Source organism: Bos taurus, chromosome 22, assembly GCF_002263795.3.
Source record: "Bos taurus isolate L1 Dominette 01449 registration number 42190680 breed Hereford chromosome 22, ARS-UCD2.0, whole genome shotgun sequence".
Classification (NCBI taxonomy): domain Eukaryota; kingdom Metazoa; phylum Chordata; class Mammalia; order Artiodactyla; family Bovidae; genus Bos; species Bos taurus.
The window spans coordinates 26,060,859-26,085,012 of record NC_037349.1 but is presented as its reverse complement, the minus strand read 5'-3'; the positions used below and the strand labels follow the sequence as shown (position 1 = coordinate 26,085,012).

At 35.9% G+C, this 24,154-nt stretch overlaps 1 protein-coding gene across 6 annotated transcripts in view; it reads left to right on the top strand.

Moving 5' to 3' along the window:
- Positions 1-24,154, top strand: part of CHL1 (cell adhesion molecule L1 like) — a 225,124-nt gene that overhangs the window by 122,524 nt on the left and 78,446 nt on the right. For all 6 annotated transcript variants that reach the window (XM_024982443.2, XM_059879495.1, XM_010817612.4 and 3 more), the window contains exons 3-5: positions 3,553-3,733; positions 8,780-8,885; positions 12,039-12,226. In XM_024982443.2, the coding sequence (XP_024838211.1) occupies positions 3,643-3,733; positions 8,780-8,885; positions 12,039-12,226 (385 nt within the window). In that variant the 5' untranslated portion in view covers positions 3,553-3,642. The remainder of the gene's footprint in view (positions 1-3,552; positions 3,734-8,779; positions 8,886-12,038; positions 12,227-24,154) is intronic.

The window sequence follows — 24,154 nt, the reverse complement described above, 5'->3', positions numbered from 1 at the left end:
CAAATTCATTTTTAGGGTTACATTATATCATTTGCAAGTTTCCTCTCCCATTTAATAGATTGCCTTTTCATTGTGTCAGTGGTTTCCTTTGCTGTGTAAAAGCTTTTAAATTTAATTAGGTCCCATTTGTTTAATTTTGCTTTTGTTTCCTTTCTTTTAAGAGACAGATCCAAAAAATTATTTTAACAATTTATGTCAGATAATATTCTGCTGATGTTTCATTTTAGGAGTTACATAGTATCTGGTCTTACATTTAAGTCTTTAAACCATTTTGAGTTTTTTTTTTTTAATATATGAAAAAAATTTAATAAATTCATTGTTTTACACATAGGTGTCCAATTTTCCCAGGACCACTTATTGAGTATTCTTGCCTGCTTATCATATATTTTTGCCTTCTTTGTTGTAGATTAATTGACCTTAAGTGAGTGGGTTTATTCTGGGCTTTCTATTCTGTTTCAGTGATCAATGTGATTGTTTTTGTTCCAGTACCATACTGCTTTGGTTACTGTAGCTTTGTAGTATACTCTAAAGTCAGGGACTGTGATCCCTCCAGCTCTGTTCTTCTTTATCAAGATTGCTTTGGCTATTTGTGGTGTTTGTGTTTCTATACAAATTTTAAAATTATTCATTCTAGTTCTGCAAAAAAGGCACTTGGTATTTTGATAGAGATTGCATTGAATCTGTATATAGCCTTGGGTACTATGGTCATTTTAACAATATTAATTCTCCTAATTCAAGAACACAGTATAGCTTTACATTCGTTTGTTTCATCTTTAATGTCTTTCATCAGTGTCTTAGTTTTCTGAGTAAGGTCTTTCACCTCCTGTTGTTGTTCAGTCTCCCAGTTATGTCCAACTCTTTGCTTCCTCATGGACTATATAGCCTGCCAGGATCCTCTGTCCATGGAATTCTCCAAGCAATAATACTGGAGTGGGTAGTCATCCCTTCCCCAGGTGATCTTCCCAACTTAGGGATTGAACAAGGATCTCCTGCATTGCAGACATACTCTTTACCATCTGGGCCACCAGGGAAGACCATGGGATGGTCATATATGGCTTTTATTATGTCAGAATGTCTATCACCAAAAAATAAATAATGTATATTGACAAGGATGTGGAAAAAGGGGAACCCTCATATACTGTTGGTAGGAATATAAATTGGTGCAACCACTGTGGAAAACAGTATGAAGAGTTCTCAAAGAAATAAAAATAGAACTAGCATATGACCCAGCTTTCTGCTCCTGGGTATATATCTTTGAAAACCCCAAAAGACTAATTTGAAAAGACACATGCACTCCCAACTTTCATTGCGGCATTGTTTACAATTGCCAGGGTATGGAAGCAACCTAAGTATCCACCAACAAATGAATGGATAAAGACGTGGTACACTCACATATACATACATACATACATACACACACACACAATGGACTACTACTCAGTCATAAAAAGAATGACATTATGCCTTTTGCAGTAACATTGATGGAGGGCATTAAAATGACAAATACTGTATGATATCACTGATACGTGGAATCTAAAAAACCCACAACTTGTGAATAAAGCAAAAGAAGCAAGAAGCAAACACAGATATAGAGAACAAACTTACCGTATCAGTGGATAGAGGAAAGTGGGGGAAATGGCAATCTAGGGGTAGGAGGATAAAAGGGTTATTAAGGGATTATATGAAATCATGTGTGTAAAACTTTTAAAATTTTGGAATCACTGTTGAAGTTAAAGAATCATTCATTCCATAAAGCAGTTCAGGTCAGTTCAGTTGCTCAGTCACATCCAACTATTTGCGACCCCATGGACTACAGCACTTCAGGCCTCCCTGTCCATCACCAACTCCTGGAGCATATTCAAACTCATGTTCATTGAGTCAGTGATGCCATCCAGCCATCTCATCCTCTGTCATCCCCTTCTCCTCCTGCCCTCAATCCCTCCCAGCATCAGAGTCTTTTCCAATGAGTCAACTCTTCGCATGAGGTGGCCAAAGTACTGGAGTTTCAGCTTTAGCATCATTCCTTCCAAAGAACACCCAGGACTGATCTCCTTTAGAATGGACTGGTTGGATCTCCTTGCAGTCCAAGGGACTCTCAAGAGTCTTCTCCAACACACAGTTCAAAAGCATCAATTCTTCGGCACTTAGCTTTCTTTATAGTCCAACTCTCACATCCATACATGACTACTCGTAAAACCATAGCCTTGACTAGATGGACCTTTGTTGGCAAAGTAATGTCTCTGCTTTTTAATATGCTGTCCAAGTTGGTCATAACTTTTCTTTCAAGGAGCAAGAGTCTTTTAAATTCATGGCTGCAGTCACCATCTGCAGTGATTTTGGAGCCCCCCCAAAATAAAGTCTGTCACTGTTTCCACTGTTTTCCCATCTATTTGCCATGAAGTGATCATAAGGGACATAAGGGATTTGATTTAGGTCATCCCTGAATGGTCTAGTGGTATCATAAAATAGTACATTATTATAAACTATTAAATAATAATATATAATATATTATAAATATTATATAATAAAATAATATAGAACAGTAAAATACAATAAAACAGTACATGATAATTAATGTTTGAATATCTATTATCATGTCAGAATAAAACAAAATCACAAGAGAAAGTAAGGAGAAATTTATATTTTAACCCTTAATATATTTCTGTCAACAATGGAATGAATAAACTTTCTGCCAAAGTGGAAATTAACTGATGCTCTTATGTTTTTATTGAGGCAAGTCTAGATTCATGAATTTTAGTTGTAGTGGCTGGTCTTAACCATTCATTCTTCCTATTCCCTTCCCTGTATCCTGCTATTTACTTTCTGTTAGTGTGATAATTTTGAATATGAACAGTTCTTTTGCCAGGGAAATAAAATATTAAATTTCTGACAGTGAACAACTCAAATGAGGTTAAATGCTTAAAATAAAGATTGAAAACGAGTCACCTTTTGAATGAAGTTACCTAACTGAAGTTACTCTCAAAGCCACTGACATTTATTAGAATGTACTAGAGTACATTCCCGGAGAAGGCAATGGCAACCCACTCCAGTACTCTTGCCTGGAAAATCCCATGGACAGAGGAGCCTGGTGGGCTGCAGTCCATGGGGTCGCTAAGAGTCGGACACGACTGGGTGACTTCACTTTCACTGTTCACTTTCATGCATTGGAGGAGGAAACGGCAACCCACTCCAGTGTTCTTGCCTGGAGAATCCCAGGGACGGTGGGGCCTGGTGGGCTGCTGTCTATGGGGTCGCATAGAGTCGGACACGACTGAAGCGACTTAGCGGCAGCAGCAGCAGAGTACATTCCAAGTAAAAATTCCTCTGATCAAAAAAAAAAAAATTATGGGAGTAGTTTATGGTTTACCATATCAACTGTCCTTTATTTTAAATACAAAGAGGAAAAACTTAATTTGTATGAATTTATTTGAGAACAGTTTGATAAAGAGGAAATTATTGCCAACAGAAAAATATATTCAACTTCTGTTATGTTGACCATTTACAGTACATGAACTTAAAGTATGTGTTACTCTTTTGTTTGTTTGTTTCCAGGTGTGTTTGTTTGTAACCAGCTTCTGATCGAAAGTAAGAAAAGACATTACGATTTTCATTCTTTCTGGGCTGCCTCCTTCCTGAAGAGCAATGGAGGTGGTGTTAAGTGGAAGAGGATTAATCACATCTCTAATTTTCTTCCTGTTAAAATTCTCAACAGCTATTGATATACCACTTTCAGGTAAAGTGACAATATTCAATACCTACTTTGGAAGTCCATATGTACATTTTGATTTTCAAGTTGAATAATTATATATTGAACATGTGATTTTTCTGCCATATTTCTACCAGTCTTACAGCAATCTACATGGAATTCATGTTCTCCTTTTAAATTTTTCAGAAGGCTTATACTTGGCTGCTTGCGATAATTAATTATTTTGCAGCTCAGGCTTTTATACTTTTAGGCAAACGGCACATAACAAGAAATACAACCTATAGATCGGGTGGTATTTTACCATGTAAGGTAATCTGCAATATTAGCAACAGTTATTTCTTTAATGTATTTGATTAGTTTATTTTAGAGAGAGTTGTGACTCAGAAGTTAATGGCATTCAACCAATCAGGACAAAAGAGGAGATGAATGAACTTTGTTTTTCACAATAATTATCTATTCAAGAATGAAAATAATTAGAAAAATATTGAAAATGCATTTTCATAGTACACAACTAAAAGTATAATATAACACCTCTGCAAATTTAAAGCATTCTATGGGGTGAAGTCATATCAAAATGTTAGTCATTTTGGGGGTATATGTATCTTAGCATATGTTGGTATCAGTAAAAATGGATGTAAATCTTTAACCATTATAAATCAACTTGAACAAGTTATAGTAACTAGAAGTTGAAAAATAGTATACCTGGAAACACAATTTATGTAATAATATGTGAAGTATTTAAAGTACAGTTTAGGAGAATTTCCTGTTTATAAGCACTTGGGATTATTTACATATTTTTATCCATACAGTTCAAGTATGGATCCCTACTATCTCTTTTATACCTAATTTGGAGAGTCATAATATAAGATACATTGATCATTATAATCTTAGCATTGAAAATATTCTTTGCAGATCATCTAAACTTCAAAGGATTAGTACTGACCTCAGACCTATTGTACAGATGTACAAATTTAAAGTTCTGTTTTATTCAAAGTGAAAATCTGTTCGCCTACACATCTTATATATTGGCCTATATGTACAAACACTGGTTGAAAACCTGAAATGATACATCTTTAGTTGATTCTTTGGGTTTGAATATGCAGTGCAAAAATTAAGAGCAAGGTTCTTAGCAATCCTTATGGAAAAGAGGTTAATAATTACATTTTCTTCCCAGTAGTGCCAAAGATGTACTGGGATTCCTGATTCAGATTTCTGAGCAGAGACTATACATTTTCTTTCCATCTTTTCTCATTTAGTTCATCAGTGATGGTAGGAAGTTTTGTATTAGTACATAAGACACGTTTTTTTTTTTTTTTTTTTTTAATTTCTGGTTGTCTCAGTTACTTAATGCATTTTCATGCTGTAATGTCCTTAGACAACAATTGTTATAAAATATTAATGACATGTTTTCAGAACATCTGAAAATTACCCATTTATTTCAGTACTCCAGAGCTCTAACTGGCAAATGAAGTAAGGCAGGTATTCACTTTGAATGTCAACGAGTCTGGTGTCTCTGTAATTGGCCTAATTATGGAGGAAAAGATTTATAATGTAGAATATATATTCTTATAAACACCCAAAGGTTATTAGCTTCATTCCCTGAATAATTAGTTATGGCTGAGACTTTACAACCTTTGCAAATTTAACAAAGAATAATGTTCTAATAAACAAGTTGTTCACAAGTTACTAGCTGATATCTTAGGGACCGTTGCTATTGTGCATCACCCCTCATCATTTATAACTGTAATAACATTTAAATAATATGAATTTGCAATATGCTCAAGACCTGCTCTACACAGAAAGAGGTGGTAGTCAGAACCAAGTAAATGTCAATGAAGATATGAATATTTTCCACGTGTTATTAAAGTGTTTATAAATGTCCAGTTGGATAAAGCCTCAACTTGGGCTAATGCCACTAAACTGGTAAAATTCAATTATCAGATTCATTAGGCAAAAGTAAAGAATTTTAGAATTGGAAATGGCTGAGTTGTCACACTAGGCTGGCCATTGGTGTTCAAAATGTGATTCATGGACCACTCAGAGTCACAGACATTTGTTCAAGCAGTCCATTTGATCAAATGTTTCATAATAATACCAAGATGTCACTTTTTACTTTTACACCATGTTGATGTTCCACTATGCACTGATGTTGCCAAAGCAATGGTGCTAAAAAGGCACTTGCCCAGCACAGATCAAGGCGTTGGCACCAAACTTATGGAATTCCCAGGACCATATACTTACACTAAAATAACAACAACAAAACATCTTAAAAAAAAAAAAAAAAAAGTAAAGTTTTGCTTAAGACTGTCCTCATTGAAACAGTTAAGCATTACTGATTTTATTAAATCTTCATCCTTGAGTACATTCTTCTTAATATTCTGTAGGATGAATTTGGAAATAAATATAAAATAATTCTGCTATGTAACGAATATTCTTCTTAATATTCTGTAGGATGAATTTGGAAATACATGTAAAATAATTCTATGTAATAGGATGAATTTGGAAATAAATATAAAATAATTCTGCTATGACAGTCTGTCTTCCTTGATTGTGTCATTATGTGAGTGCCAAGCCAGATATCATTTTTACTGATAGACAAAATTGCATTACTTTGATGGATATTTTCCCCAAAATGAATCATGGGAGCCTGTCACTTCAACAGAAATAACTGATAATATATATTGTCAATGATAAAATATGAGTGTTTAGGCACATATTAGAATTGTGGAAAGCTTGTATCCTCTACTGTGAGACTGACAGCATCTCCACATTTAAGGCATTTCTAAGATCAGCGATATTAACAAATGTGAAATTTTAATATTGTGTAATGACATGTGTCAGTATTTGGAAGATTTATTTAACTCAGGTAACTGATAGTTTTTCCAGATGGATATTAACATGTCACAAAATCATGCGTGATTTAAAAAGCACCCGTGGATAAAACATTTTAATATGACAGAATATGAAAATATATCCATAAGGTTTCTGATTTCATATTGCAAGAAACCTTTAAGAAACTATGCTTGATGAGTTTTGGGGTACTATCCAAAAACAGTGTCCACAAAAATCAGAAAGTGAAAGTTGCTCAGTCATGTCTGACTCTGAGGTACCATGGAATGTAGTCCGTGGAATTCTCCAGGCCAGAATACTGGAGTGGGTAACCTTTCCCTTCTCGATGGGATCTTCCCAACTCAGGGATCGAAGCCCAGTCTCCTGCATTGCAGGCGGATTCTTTACCAGCCGAGCCACAAGGGAAGCCCACAAAAATCAGAAAGAACTATAAAATATTTCAGCCTTTTTTTAGGTACACATCTGTGTAAGGTTGGCTCTTCTTCATTTATTGCAACAAAACATAACATATGGAATACAGAGGTAGATAGGAGAATCCAGCCATTGTCCATTAACATATCAGAGATTTGTAATAATGTAAAACAATGCCACTTTTCTCACTATATTCAGTATTTTTGATAAAATGTTATTTACTTTAACGAGTAATAGGATTGTTTTAAGTGAATAAATATTTAGAAGATTTTTCACTTTTAATTCTAATATGGTAAATATTGTTAAATACAACCTACCTTTACAAAACCACTTGAAGATATAATATTTAAGAATGCAAAGGGATCCAGTGACCAAAAAGTCTGTTTACTTGGCTTGAGTCTCTAATTTTACAAATGAGAAAAGTAGAGTGTGGCTCTGGGCCTGGCTTAGGGTCACAGAGTTTGGGGCCTCTTTGTATCCACTGTGGAATACCACCTGTGTGTGTCACACTTAGAAAATGCTTTCTTAGAGCCTATTTGCCAAAGTCAGATTTCAGCTACTGAACCATTTATACTTTCTTAGGAAGTCAATCCTGTTTTCTTACAGAGCTTGTTATAAATGTGCTAAAATTGTAGTGTCTTCCTTTGAAAGCTATTGAATGTTCCATGACAGATTTTTAATGTATATCATGATTGGTGTCCTGTTTTAAAACTTAATCCAAGTTTGAATCTTCAGCATTAGAACATTTATTTTATGGTCATAATTCTCAAAATGCCATCCCTCTGCTTAAATGGGTGAAATACAAAGCTATCCTCTACTTTTTAAATTTGTCTGGAAGGTATTTAACATGTCAAAAAGAAAAAAAAATTATCAACAAGATAAAGGAATTTCTGAATTTGAGGAATCCTCTTTAAAGAAACTATTATATATTAGCTATTATTTTTATCCTAACAATCATTAGTGTTAAATTCTATAAGGAGGAGAATACCCTCAAGCTCCCAAGGTGGCAAAATATATTAAAAAATTTATAAATGAGAAGTGACAAATAAAAATCAAGCTCAGGGGAAATATAACAAAATCAATAAATGGAAATAAAAATAAAGAGGAGGGGGTTATTTTTTGGTAATGATTAGGAGAATCCCAGGGAGAGGGGAGCCCGGTGGGCTGCCGTCTCTGGGGTCGCACAGTCAGACACGACTGAAGTGACTTAGCAGCAGCAGCAGCAGCAAAATGCTTCATCATTTTAAAAACGCTGTTATTCATTCGTGGCATGACTGTGGGAAACCACTATACTCATAGGTTGTTTGTGGTAAATATCCTTAGACATGTTTACATTTATCCAGGGTCATTACCATTTGTATCCATGCCTAGAAATTTATCACAGGTAACTAATTCAATAAAGGAAAAAATCTATACACTTAAGGAATGAAGAAATAGTCCAATTTCCAAAAATAAAATTATTAGGTATGTTATCAAATATGGTCAGTGACCAAATATTGTCAATTGTCAATGACCAAACCAAGTATAAATGCATAAACACATCAACATAGATGAAATGCCAATATAAACTTGGGTGTTTTAAAATTATAGTGTTACATTACTGTGGGTTTATAAAAATATATGACAACATAAATGGATGCAGTGAAGTATATTCCCTAGAGCTAACTACATTTTGCAAAGAGGAAGTCAGATTTGTTCTCTAGTTGTACTTACTAATACAGAAAGTGTGTTTAAATTATTTTTGTTGTAGCTAGACTAACTTCAACCAGTTTTTGGAGAGCACATTATTTAAATACTTATTTTAATATTTAGTTCAACAGGTTCCAACAATCGTGAAGCAGTCAACAGTGCAAGTTGCCTTTCCTTTTGATGAGTATTTTCAAATTGAATGTGTAGCTAAAGGAAATCCAGAACCAAAGTGAGTATTGTTTTCAAACTAAGTAGTTGTTTAAAAGTATACAATCCTTTACACTAAATTTTACTCTATCTTTATAAGCTTATTGGACTATAAATCTGCACATTATTGAAAGTAAAAATTTCCAAGTGAATGATAGCTATGTCTATAAAAACAAAGCTTTGTTATTCTATGCATGTTCTTTTGCCAGTTAAAATTATTTTTATCATAAATCATCTTATGTTAAATATTTAGCATAGGCTTTGGCATTGTGGAAACATGCACCGATTATTTATGAGTGAACAAGCTAGATAGATAACAGAAAATACTTGATTCTATTTATTGAAAGGTGGCATTTATTAAACCAAAGTTAATATATTTATAAATGTTATTCTATACATATTTATTATTGCATGTCTTAACTGTGACACATATATTCAGTGAATAGGTTGTTACTTGATATTCTTAACTTTGTTATAGAGATGTTAACTCAGATGGCAAAATAAAAATGAAATGGTATATTTTATCTAGTATTTTATTATTAATGAAAAAATTGTTACTATAGGTAATAATAATCTCTGAAAGTTTTTTCTAAGTACATACTAGTTTGGAGAGAAAGAACTGTGTGAGTACTGAAATTAAAGAGGAAAAAGATATGAAGAGAATTCAAGAGTTTAAAGTTCTAAATGATTCTAGAATGAGAAGCAAACCTACAGACTTTCATTGATTTACCTGATCATTTTACATCCACTAAGGATGAAAGAATGGAAATTAATTATTTTAAATTGTGTTGTGAATAACATTTTTATTTCCTGATAATTTGATATTTTAAAAATTATTGGCATTCTTAATTGTCATTTTTCTGTCTTTTACCAAAAATTATTGGCATTCTTAATTGTCACTTTTCTGTCTTTTACCAACTATAATATAATTCATATATGTGAATATGGATAAATTATAATGGAATGAAGGAGAATGTATTAATTACTGCAAATATGGATCAATCAATATTATTATATATAAATATTGGTTAACTTGATTATATCAAGAGATGCACCATACAATCATGGGGGATGATTAATGATGAGTTATATTTATCATGTCAATATCCAGTATCAAGTTTAATTATGAAGTACTAATTCAGAATCATGAATAGAGTATCTGCTATTAGCACTATTTATTCTTCTCAAGTCATATCTAATACAGTTGTGTAGGAATTTTTTTAATGACTATAGATACTGAAAGAATATTTAATACTGTATTATTATTATCTTTATTAGATAATTGATATTCTATCTGAAAACTCAATAAAATTCAATGGACAAAAAGAAAATTTTATACATATGAAATTGGTTAATTTTTCTTTTTTTAAAGGTGTAATTACATACCTTATTATATAAAATAGAAAATAATTAGAAAACAAAGAAAAAAAATCCCATCATAATAGTCAAAGGAACAAATCCAGAAATTCCATTTGTTAGTAACAGCAATGTCATCACCAAGAGTGATAGCAAAAACTATGTAGCATCAATTATGTAGCATGTATACTGGGTAGGAGGAGTAAAGAAACCTTGAATGAATGAAAAGATACAGCATGGCACAAGTTGGAAATGTTTAATTTTGAATATACACAGTTATCCCAGTTCAAGGTATTAGAATTTTAAAGAAAAGATTCTATATGTTATTTGCACCTAAAACCAAAAAAATATGAAAGATGCAGAGAGAAAAGAAGTAAGAGAAGTTGTCAGGAGACAGGCATGCTCCTAAGAAAATTGTGTCTTATAAGATTTTGCTATTCTTTTTGAACAAGCGTCAGGTTATATAAGACTATGTCATCCTGGAGCATATTCACATTGGTGTGCATTATTAATATATAAAATAAAATCTAATTGGGAAGTCACTATATACCTATTAGATTTTTAAAGATTAAAAAAAAAACAAAAAACTTTTTATAACCATGTCCATAGAACGGACACTGTTACATATGGAAGTGGGAATTAAATTGTCTATGTTTTTTCTGGAATATAATTCTTCAGTGCTTATCAAAAGTGATGAAATATTTCTTATGGGTTTATCAATCTCACTTTTAAGGAATTACCATAATAAAATATTTGGGAAATTACCACCCAAAATAAATACGTAGAATTTTTGTAACAATATTGTTCATAAAAGAGAAAAAGTGAAAATGGTTAGGGAAATTAATTAGGAGCCATAAGTCAGAAGATAATGTAGTCATAAAATCTATCTTTAGAGCATTGTAATAATTGGAAAAACTTAAATGGAAAAATTATACATTCATTATGGTCTCAATTATGTTACAAATATGTCTAAAAATATTGATAGACTATATAACCCAATTTGATAATAATTGCTTGTGTGTTTTTGAATTTTGAGTGAGCTCTTCTCAAATACACACACACACAGACACACACACACACACACACGGACATATTATACATTTATATTTTTTAGTCTCCAAATACTGTAATGTCTGAAATATTAGTAAAGATCCTACATTATCTTTTCAACTGGATAAGTTTTAAAATATATCTTTAATTTTAAAAGAACAGAATGAAACTTATCTTTTTTTCCCCTTCCAATTGTCACAGCTTTTTCATGGCTTGTGTCTCAGTCAGTTCTGGCTGCTACAATAAAAATATCACAGACTGAATGGCTTAAACAACAGACACACATTTCTCACAGCTCTGGTGGTGAGAAGACCAAGACCAAGTCACTGACAGATTTAGTATCACCGGCAGCTTTGGTGTCTGGTGATGACCTGCTTGGTGTTCACAGCCAGTCATCTTCTTGTAACCTCACATGGCAGAAGGGAGCAAGAATGGGATCTCTTTTATAAGGACCGCAATCCCATTTGTGAGGACTTCACCCTCATGACATAAACACCTCTCCAAGGCCCTACCCTCAAATACTATTACAATACATTGGGAAATAGACTTCAACATACGAATTTTAGGGAGACATAAACATTAAGTCTATAGCAGTTTATAAGATTTCTCAGATTATTTTAGATACCTTTTTTGTATTGTTATATTCAGTTAAATAGATGTATTATATACTTTTTATTTTAAAATGTCTCGGTTTTCTTATTTCTGTATATTTGTTTGTAAATAAGTTATGATTTTTTTCAGGGTTGCTAACTTTAGTTTTATCTTACAGATTCTTGTGGAATAAGGATGACAAGCCTTTTAATCTCTCTGACCCTCGGATAATTGTATCTAACAATGGGGGGACTTTCAGGATACCAAATGATGGGCACATATCTCACTTTCAAGGAAAATACCGCTGCTTTGCTTCTAATAAGCTGGGGATTGCTATGTCAGAAGAAATCGAGTTTATAGTTCCTAGTAAGTATTGCGGTGCTTCCCAGGTGGCTCAGTGGTAAAGAATCTGCTTGCCAATGCAGGAGACGTGGGTTCAATCCCTGGTTGGGGAAGATCCCCTAGAGAAGGAAATGGCAACCCACTCCAGTATTCTTGCCTGGAGAATTCCATGGAGAGAGGAATCTGTCTGGGCTACAGTCCATGGGGTTGCAAAAGAGTCATACACAGCTTAGCATCTAAACAGCAGCAGCAACAATAAGTATTACAGAGGAGATTTCATTTAATATTTCAGTGAAGTTTAGTAGGAGTTATCGGAGAAGGCAATGGCACCCTGCCGGGGTCCAGCCCCGGTGGATCCAGGGAATTGGAAGCGGGGACGGCGTCGGCGAGGATCAGGAAACAACTGCTTAATTAAACGTTAATTAAGGATATAAAGAGTAATAGAATAAGGATAGCTCAGTGAGGAAATTCAGTGGAGAAAAGAGGCTGAATAATTCAGCCAGAAGGTAAGAGAAAGAACGACATGGGGAGACCAAGTTTCGGTGAACAAGGCCCGCACTTTATTTTCCAAAGTAGTTTTTATACCTTAAGTTATGCATAGAGGATAATGGGGGAAGGGGTAGAGTCATGCAGCAAGCCAGGCTTTCTTCCTGCAAACTTATCATATGCAAAAGTTTAGGTGATTTGCATCATCTTCTGGCCCAGAGGCCTGTTAACATTTTAAGACCCTTTCTTCAGAAAACTTATTTTTCTCTAAAGGTGATAAGCGCCACCCTTCAAAAGCATTAGATAAAGTTGCATTCCTACAGAGCAAAGGTGTAGTGAGCTATAACAAGAAAAAGAATTAACTCAAGGGTCCCAGGTTACAAACATTAAAGCTACTATTTACACCAATTATATTAATCAATACACTGCCAGGGACACAGCAGGTAAGGGATATGGAGACTTAGCAGCAAACATTGGCCCAACAAGTGAAAATCCCTTCACCAATACAATTTCTAATCAATCTTTTAACTGCTCAAAGGAATCTGTATTTAGACAGTTTAGAACATCTCATGCCTCTCACAGTTGGGAGGCTCTGAGCAATCACATGTGGCCGGAAAAACCTATTCAGGCAGGCTAGAGGACTTCCAAAGGAGTTTGTAGGTTGAAACACTGTCACACCCAGGAATTATTAACTGGAGCTGTAAGCTAACTCTTTTTTCAGAGAGAGGTAGTGGGGGACAGCCCCCCGTAAAGTCAGAGGTGTAGGTGAAAGCACAAAGCAGAAAGTAGGCAGACTCTGGTTTTGGGGGTAGATGCTCGAGAATTTCCAGGGAGACTCCTGAGGCTTGATCCCGCCTTTGCGTATGCCAAGCCTCCTTCCTCATGACCTTTGCCACGGGCAGAGCTCGCTCCCCGCAGCACCCCACTCCAGTACTCTTGCCTGGAAAATCTATGGACGGAGGAGCCTGGTAGGCTGCAGTCCATGGGGTCGCTAAGAGTCAGACACGACTGAGTGACTTGACTTTCACATTTTACTTTCATGCATTGGGGAAGGAAATGGCAACCCACTCCAATATTCTTGCCTGGAGAATCTCAGGGGCAGAGGAGACTAATGGGCTGCTGTCTATGGGGTCACACAGAGTCGGACACGACTGAAGCGACTTAGCAGCAGCAGCAGTAGGAGTTATACTAGGCTGCAATGAAATAAGATTATTAATTTAATCATCTTATAATTGCCTTATATTTTATTTATAGGGGAAATTATCTTCCAGGTTTTGATATTTAGAAGTTGATGACCATGAAAGCAACATACTCTTGCTGTGTCACTAATAATACATGTAACATGAGGAAAAATAGTATTTGTTTTGCTTCATCCAGTGAAGTTAAATATATTAGTTAGATTTGGCTAGGTTATGCTGCAGTCACAAGTAATCCCCAAGCCTTTGTGTTAATACAGGGTTGTTCCTTGATGAGGCAGTTTGCTGTAGTTCTGGCAGCTCTTCAGAGCAACTGTTCTCCATGTAGCTTTTCAGAGATGCTAACTGATGGATATACCATCATCCTATCTCTGCACCATGTGAGACTTGGACCATCTGGGTCAGAGTGTGGGGGTATAGAACACTGCTTCCCACAAGAAGTCACACAGGCAGCTTCTACTCACCTTGTTGGGGGGGCAAAACAAACGGCGTAGCCCCACCTAACCTCAGTATGAGTGCTCAGTGATATTAGTATAGGTTAGTGATATCTTCCATAGATCATAACCATGGAAAACTACAAGCTCCCTTACCATGAAAGCTGTTATTTATCAATAATTACCCCCAAGAGTAAGCAACTTCTTTATTACCAGATCTGATTTCTGTAGCATGGGATCTCTGATGACTGACTTTCACATTTGGTCATTTATTTTCCTGAATTTTAAGGTATCCAACACTACTTGATTCTAACCAAAGGCTTTAAAGAAAAAAATTCTTAGATATAAAACTGCCAAGAGGTTCTATTGTGCAATTTCTTCTTGCAGAGTTCTAGACCTTTCAGGATATGGACACCTTATGCTGGGGGATTAGAATGTACACAAACCTGGGGAGAACAAATAATTAAAAACATGTGTGTTATCCTTAAAGTTGGAACAGGAAACTGGGTTTAAATTTTTTTAAGTTTTCTGTATTGTTCTAGAGAAGAGACTATAACTCAAATTTAAAACCTTAACAAGTATCTGTCTTAAAATATATAGAATAGTTACAGTATACATATAGAACAAAATATGAGTGATTTCCACACTCTGGTATCAAGAAGAAAAAGAAAAAGGCAAGAGAGAAGAGAAAAAAAACTTAGAAATAAATCTAAACTTCAGTTCAGTTCAGTCACTCAGTCATGTCAGAATCTTTGCAACCCCGTGAATCGCAGCACGCCAGGCCTCCCTGTCCATCACCAACTTCCGGAGTTCACCCAGACTCACGTCCATCGAGTCAGTGAGGCCATCCAGCCATCTCATCCTCTGTCCCCTTCTCCTCCTGCCCCCAATCCCTCCCAGCATCAGACCATTTTCCAATTGGTCAACTCTTCGCATGAGGTGGCCAAAGTACTGGAGTTTCAGCTTTAGCATCATTCCTTCCAAAGAAATCCCAGGGCTGATCTCCTTCAGAATAGACTGGTTGGATCTCCTTGCAGTCCAAGGGACTCTCAAGAGCCTTCTCCAACACCACAGTTCAAAAGCATCAATTCTTTTGGCGCTCAGCTTTCTTCACAGTCCAACTCTCACATCCATACATGACCACTGGAAAAACAATAGCCTTGACTAGACAGACCTTTGTTGGCAAAGTAATGTCTCTGCTTTTCAATGTGCTGTCTAGGTTGGTCATAACGTTCCTTCCATGGAGTAATTTTGCAAATTACTGCAAATTCTGCAATGATTTTGGAGCCCCAAAAAATAAAGTCTGACACTCTTTCCACTGTTTCCCCATCTATTTCCCATGAAGTGATGGGACCAGATGCCATGATCTTTGTTTTCTGAATGTTGAGCTTTAAGCCAACTTTTTCACTCTCCACTTTCACTTTCATCAAAGGCTTTTTAGTTCCTCTTCACTTTCTGCCATAAGGGTGGTGTCATCTGCATATCTGAGGTTATTGATATTTCTCCCCCCAATCTTTTTTTTTAATTTAATTTTATTTTTAAACTTTACAATATTGTATTGGTTCTGCCATACATCAAAATGAATCGGCCACAGGCATACATGTGTTCCCCATCCTGAACCCTCCTCCCTCCCCATACCATCCCTCTGGGTCATCCCAGTGCACCAGCCCCAAGCATCCAGTATCGTGCATCGAACCTGGACTGGCGACTCATTTCATATATGATATTGTACATATATCAATGCCATTCTCCCAAATCATCCCACCCTCTCCCTCTCCCACAGAGTCCAAAAGACTGTTCTATACATCAGTGTCTCTTTTTTTTTAATTGCATAATTTCATCTGTAACTATTAACAATGTATATCTGTAAAAGAAAAAGGATAAAAATCCACAAAATGTTCATAATACATCTAAATTAATGTCTTTTTTTTTACATACACATGGAAATTTATTTTAATTATGTAAAACATTATATAGTAGCAGACTCATTCACTTAAATATAAACTTTTTTGATTTCACAGTCATAAGTCAAGTATATCACACCACTGGCACAATTAATATACTATAGGAAATAGTTATACAGAAATATATACGTTGTCAATGCTCTTTGGAGAACTACATAGTACAATACATATGGTCTTTTTTTTTTTTTTCTCCCAAATTTTCCCACCCTCTCCCTCTCCCACAGAGTCCATAAGCCTGTTCTATACATCAGTGTCTCTTTTGCTGTCTCGTATACAGGGTTATCGTTACCATCTTTCTAAATTCCATATATATGCATTAGTATACTGTATTGGTGTTTTTCCTTCTGGCTTACTTCACTCTGTATAATAGGCTCAAGTTTCATCCACCTCATTAGAACTGATTCAAATGTATTCTTTTTAATGGCTGAGTAATACTCCATTGTGTATATGTACCACTGCTTTCTTATCCATTCATCTGCTGATGGACATCTAGGCTGCTTCCATGTCCTGGCTATTATAAACAGTGCTGCGATGAACATTGGGGTACACGTGTCTCTTTCCCTTCTGGTTTCCTTAGTGTGTATGCCCACAGTGGGATTGCTGGATCATAAGGCAGTTCTATTTCCAGTTTTTTAAGGAATCTCCACAATGTTCTCCATAGTGGCTGTACTAGTTTGCATTCCCACCAACAGTGTAAGAGGGTTCCCTTTTCTCCACATCCTCTCCAGCATTTATTACTTGTAGACTTTTGGATCGCAGCCATTCTGACTGGCGTGAAATGGTACCCCCCCAATCTTGATTCCAGCTTGTGCTTCTTCCAGCCCAGCGTTTCTCATGATGTACTTTGCATAGAAGTTAAATAAGCAGGGTAATAATATACAGCCTTGACGTACTCCTTTTCCTATTTGGAACCAGTCTGTTGTTCCATGTCCAGTTCTAACTGTTGCTTCCTGACCTGCATACAGGTTTCTCAAGAGGCAGGTCAGGTGGTCTCCCATCTCTTTCAGAATTTTCCACAGTTTATTGTGATCCACACAGTCAAAGGCTTTGGCATAGTCAATAAAGCAGAAATAGATGTTTTTCTGGAACTCTCTTGCTTTTTCCATGATCTAGCGGATGTTGGCAATTGACCTCTGGTTCCTCTGCCTTTTCTAATCTAAATATATAATTAATTAAAGATGAAAGTAAATAAACTAAGTGCTCCAAAATTTAAAAAGTTATAAGCTATTTACCACATTACACATCTAAATCATGAGAAAATAGAATTGTTGAAACTACAAGGGGGAAAAGATATTCCATCTTTTTAATAGATAAATAGATATCTTGAATAAATACGTTCAAAAGAAAAGTACATATGGCTCTATTATCAATCAAAATAGACTTTATTTTATAAAGGCTCCCTGGAGATTAATGTACGAGGCATATGTAATAGAAAGGTGTATGGAGAATTTAAAGAACCCAATCACAAGCTCTAGCTAATCAGCGTGTATAGAGCATTATACCTGAAACTGCAGAGTGTTTTTCAGTATTTGATGATACATTAGCTATGAAGTGAATATGACCAAAATACAGTTGAGAAATGGGTATTAAAAAAATCCAAAAAGAAAACATTACCAATGAATATAACTGAAGATGATATTAATGTGTTTATAAATAATTTTATAGATCTCTAAGTTGGAGAAAAGACCCTGATGCTGGGAAGGATTGAGGGCAGGAGAAGGGGACGACAGAGGATGACATGGTTGGATAGTGTCACAGACTCGATGGACATGGGCTTGGGTGGACTCCAGGAGTTGGTGATGGACAGGGAGGCTTGGAGTGCTGCAGTTCATGGGGTTGCAAAGAGTCGGACACGACTGAGCGACTGAACCGAAGTTGGAGAAGGAAATGGCAACCCAGTCCAGTATTCTTGCCTGGAGAATCCCATGGACAGAGGAGCCTGGCAGGCTATCGTCCATGGGGTCGCAAAGAGTCAGACACAACTTAGCGACTAAACCACCACCACCAAGTGAAGAGCAAAAAAGGAAGTGGCAAAAGATATAAACTTGCACCTCAGATTGCAATGGGCAATACAAATATAAAAATATGCTTAATTAGTAATCAGAAATAGATCTGTGGTAACCTAAATAATAAAAGCATTTGATTCCTGCAAATTGGGAAATACAACAGAGTCTGAAAGTAGCAGTTTTAGGTGGGACTTTGCAGCCGGCATAACAGGTATCCACTGTGGAGAGTCCAGTTTACTGCTTGGACTGTGGAGGATGTTGGTCACTGCCTACTTAGTTAAAGATACTCTCACCAGTGACCCAGAAATTCCTCCTCTTTGCTCATGTGCACGTGCCCCTTACCTGTGAGCACCAGGAATAGCTGTGGCAGCATTGCTTGTGTTTTAGAAATATACTGACCAAAAACACAAGTTCATTTGTGATATAATGAAATAATTGTGGCATATTCATACAAAAATTACTCAGCAGTGAAGACTGATGAACCTTAGAGATGTGTTGAACAATGAAAGCAAATCTCTAAAAGAAACATAAAGTGTGGTTTCATTTATATAAGGTCACTATATGTAAAAATGAATATTGTTTAGGATTATCATTTCATGTGGTAAAATCATAGTGTAGAACAAGAGAATGTTGAAAACAAAATTTAGGATGGTAGTTACCTCTAACGGGATGTGGAATAGGCAGGATCTACACCAGATAGAAAGGTGACGGTGCTTTTATGTTTCTCTTACAATGGGTGGTGGGTAAAGAGTGTTGCATTTCATTCTTTTTATTCTTTTCTTTACATATACAAAACTAATTAGTATGTAGCATACTGATTTGTCTTAGGCATACTGAATTATTAAGTGTGATGTTAGAGCATAGTAGTGGGCAGAGTAGTGACATCCAGACTTGAAAATTTGCCTCTGGAGTTTGGGTTTAAAATGACGGTAGGGAATGTTCATGAATTCTGGGTCAGAAAACTAATTGAGAATCATAAAATCACATAGATATAACTAACTATACAGCTATAGTTATAGTTCTATATTACAGATTATATTATTATAAACTATAATATAGTGTATAATATAGATAAATATATAATTAACTGAAATAAGATGAGGAACTAGGAGACAGGGAGAGGAAAGGAAGATATAAAAAAATCATTGTACAAGACAAGGCATTAGGGTGATTCCTAACCTGAATTCTAGTGGTTGCTATGGAGACACAAAGGAACAGGCAGTTGCTAGACCTATAGCAGAGAAATGGCACATTTTAGTATAAGGTTCTGCAATTAAAGGATTTTGAAAAGAAAATGTTTTCTGTCATTATCAAAGCAGACCAAGTGAAAGCATGAACAATGTAAGGGTACTGGAATTGGCTAGTATTGTAATTAAGAGATGAGAGTTGAGTCTGAGCTATGTAGTGGATAATTGCGCCATTTTTTCTGCTGCTGTAGAAAAGAGGAAAGTAAATCAGGTTTCTCATGCATCGTTTCCAGCTCCTCCTAAAATTACTTCATCATCTAACACCTTTCTGCAATTATTTATATGTTGAATAGGACCATCAGCCCAATTCTTAGGAGTTTATAATTCAGAGACCATTTAAGGCTTCCTACAAGTTTTATCAATTGATTCTTCTCTTAAGGTGTAGAGAATTGATTCTTCATTTATATTACACTCTGTGATATGAGTTTTAAAGTTTGTAAAACTTTAAAGTTTTAACTCTCATTTCTTAAACTTTTCTTTAGAACAAACTTAAAGGCTAGATTGTAAGTTTCAACATAGGTACAGTAGCTGAAAATCTGGTCATTACCCCTTACAGACAGAACAATTTATACATTGTGTTTAGTTATCTACTTTTAACAAAATTGCAGTTGACTTTGCCAGGAAAAGAAAGCATAAAAAAAAAGCAAACAACCAAATACAATGTACTCTTTTCAAATATGGAGAAAATCATTCAACTGAATGGATTTTCCAAGATATGGCATGGTAAGTTAGGCCGTGAATTATTCAACAGATCTTCATTAAACTCCCTTCATGTGTCAGACACTTTTCTAGTAATTTGAGATACAGCAGTGAACAAAGGAAAGACTGTAGCCAAGAAACTGAAATCCTGTGGGTGTGGTCAGTGAGTCTGGAGAGAAGGTACGCTATTTTGTTGCCTTCATTATGACAGATATCAGTGAAGTTAGAATGAAGCTGTGAATAATTCCGTTTTGGCTGTTCAGTTTTATTTATCCTTGAGGGCACAGATCAGCCTTCTCCACTTAACATTCTTAGTCTATCTTCAGTTCAGTTCAGTCGCTCAGCCCTGTCCAGCTCTTTGCGACCCCATGAATTGCAGCACGCCAGGCCTGCCTGTCCATCACCAACTCCTGGAGTTCACTCAAACTCATGTCCATCGAGTTGGTGATGCCATCCAGCCATCTCATCCTCTCTCATCCCCTTCTCCTCCTGCCCCCAATCCCTCCCAGTATCAGGGTCTTTTCCAGTGAGTCAACTCTTTGCATGAAATGGCCAAAATATTGGAGTTTCGGCTTCAGCATCAGTCCTTTCAATGAATATTTAGGACAGATTTCCTTTAGGATGGACTGGTTGGATCTCCTTGCAGTCCAAGGGACTCTCAAGAGTCTTCTCCAACACCACAGTTCAAAAGCATCAGTTCTTCGGTGCTCAGCTTTCTTCACAGTCCAAATCTCACATCCATACATGACCACTGGAAAAACCATAGCTTTGACTAGACGGGCCTTTGTTGGCAAAGTAATGTCTTTGCTTTTCAATATGCTATCTAGGTTGGTCATAACTTTAGCCTATACTAATTTTTCTTATAGATTCTGTGTATTATTTACACATCATAAATTTTACCAGCTTATGTACACAGTGGTTCCTTTTATCATAAAAATTTTCAGTTCAACTATCATTAGAAGCCAGTATTAGAGCATTTCCCTCATCCCTGAAAGATTAGGTGCTCTCTGTCCCCATGCCCAGGCCCAGGTGGTCGCCAGTCTGATGCTTGCCTCTTGAAATGTTTTTTTCTGAATATTTCATGTAAATGAAATCATACAATATGTGATCTTTTCCATCTAGCTTCTTTCCACTTAGCCTGATTTTGTGATTCATTCATGTTATAGGATAAATCAGTAGTTGGTTCATTTTTATTGCTGAATAATATTCATATAATAATGATACAGATATACCACATTTTGTTTGTCCATTCACCAGTTGATGTCCATTTGGATTGTTTCTAACTTTGACTATTATAAAAATAAAAATTAGTAATAATCAGTAATGTTAGGAACATCCATGTGTAAATTCTGTGGAATTTTAAAAGCATTTTTTTTGTTGTTTGGAAGAGACTTTGACTGTCAAATATATTGATCAGGATATTAAAGGTGAGAATGATATCATCCTGTCCTATTCTTTGTTCTCTGTATTGTCTTATAAATGCTGTGTGAATTCTTATTATCAGTGATTGATTTACTGGCTAAAGATTAAAAGAATGAATAAAGGTAAAAATGCAGTATGCATTACTCGTAAAGTAATGCAGGGAATAGCAGGTTTAGGGGTGAAATCATCTGTATATTGTTTCAATAGAAACTACCTAGAATTTCTAGTGTGCTGGGTTTCTACATTTGTATGAATTCCTCAGGTCAGTTTCCTTAAGGCATATCTTGGCTATTTACTGCTCTAATTTGGGAAGGGTAGAATAGCAAAAGTAGGGGTCTGGTGGTATATGCTAGTTTCTTCTACTAATATATGCAAACTAACCTTAGGAGCATCAATTTGTTCAGTAGAGAGTGCAATTTAGAGTTTTAAAGGTTTAATTAAGGCTGAGGATTTTGCTCTCATGCGTCTCAGTATGTGAATGACTAGAATGAAATGGACTGCATTGGTTGTCCTTCCTTAGTGTGAATTCATTACCAGTTCATAGACTGAAAGGCAGTGCTATTTCTCTGTACTTGTAAGTGGGTTAATAGGGTACTCTACAGGAAATGGGAATCAATTAAATCTCTTTGCAGACAGAAACTGGAGTTCAGGGTGATACAGCATGTGAGCTCAGTGGCTTGCATTCATGATAATGATGCCAGACTGTCAGCAATTTGCTGAGCACATTCAAGGGAAAAGGAAAGCACTCAAAAGCTCCCCAGGCCAGTCCTGTAAACAAAGTGAGAAGTCAAAATAGATAAAGCTCTTTGGCATAGGAAGGGGGACAGAATAATTCATTAAACAAACCATAGGTTCTTATAAGATACAGACTTTCATCCCTCAGGCACCCTCCCTACTTTCTTTGATAACGTTAATTCCAAATAGTTGAATAAAATGTAGAAGTTGTTATGATATAGGCTACATGAAAGATCAGAAACAATAGCAAAGGAAAGCTCTTTGTCCCTTTGCCCATCTCTATACAATGTGACTGGGTTTACCATGTAAAGTGAAAATATTTGAACAAGAGCCAACATACTGAGTGATTTTTAAGTGCCTGACACTATGTTAATTGATTTATATGAAATAGTTTATTTAAACTTTGCCACAAATCAATGAATTAGGTGTCATGTCAAATTCCATTTTATGAATGAAGAAACTGAAACACATTAAGTAATAGGCTCAGGTCACATGGTAAGGGATGAAGCCAGGATTCAGCCCTAAGCAGCTGGCTCCAGAGCACATGTTTATAATCTGATGTTCCACAGTGTTGCCTATGCTTTGATCATTCTGTTAACACATCCTCTGGATGAGCTAAAAAGCATTATCCTTCTTTGTTGAAAATAACCTTGGCAATAGGTTTTCAGACTCAGAGAAAGATAGAGAATATATGGAGAGTTGATTTTATTCTTTGGGTATCAGAGAAAGATACTCCATAGGTAACAAAGATAATAACTTGGTAATGGTTAAGTCACCAGTACCTTTTCATTGACGTGGTTAGTCAGAATTACTTGTATTTCATTAAATTTCTCTGATGACATTTCATTACCAGTTCTTTACTGTTAAGTTGGTTGCCATGTGGGACTGTGCAACATGTCCTTAAGACAAGCCTCTGAGGGAGGCTTTTGAGGAGCCCAGAGAGATGAACTGAAAGGATTCTAAGATGCCAGAGAAAAGTAAAAAGGGGGCACAGAAAGTAAGGATAGTGGTCTGAAGCAAAAGAGCCAGTTAGTTTTAGTGTCCAGGCCAGAGCCGTTTATAGGCTAGTCTGTAGATAAAAAAATTGTTTTTCACAAGTCTGCTGTATTTCAAGTACAAGATGTTATTTTTTTTTAGTATATTAGTTGAAAGAGTTAAGATGATGGGTTTCAAAACTAATTGTCAGTACCGCAAGTATCGAGCCCCTAGAGAGTTTGTATTTGCAGGTTTGCTGTGTGTTGATAGCTTCAATAGGAAGACTAGCATGTAGCTAATTTGTCTCTCCAAAAGGCTTTTCATGCCAGGTGGGTTTTTAGGGAATTGGGCCCTTGGAGTTGTTCCTAGAAGTTTGTCTGCTACACTGAATAATGAATGTGGAAGCCGATTGAAAAGTAGTAAAGGGATGGGTGCTATGCTTTGCTTGATTTTCTGATGAGGTAGACTGATAGGGACTAAATGTTTATGGCTTCATCTAGACTTGATATTATGGGATTTCCAAACATTCTTCAAATCCTACTTAGGTAGATGCTAATGTAGAAGTGGATGCTGATCCCTTTGCAAAGACACCATTCCATGGTCAAGTCTAGTCAGAATTAGTTCAGTTCAGTTCAGTTGCTCAGTCGTGTCCAACTCTTTGCAACCCCATGAACCGCAGCACGCCAGGCCTCTCTGTCCATCACCAACTCCCAGAGTCCACCCAAACCCATGTTCATAGTCACAATTAAGTGATACACAATTAAGTGACTTTGTTTTTGGTGTTAATA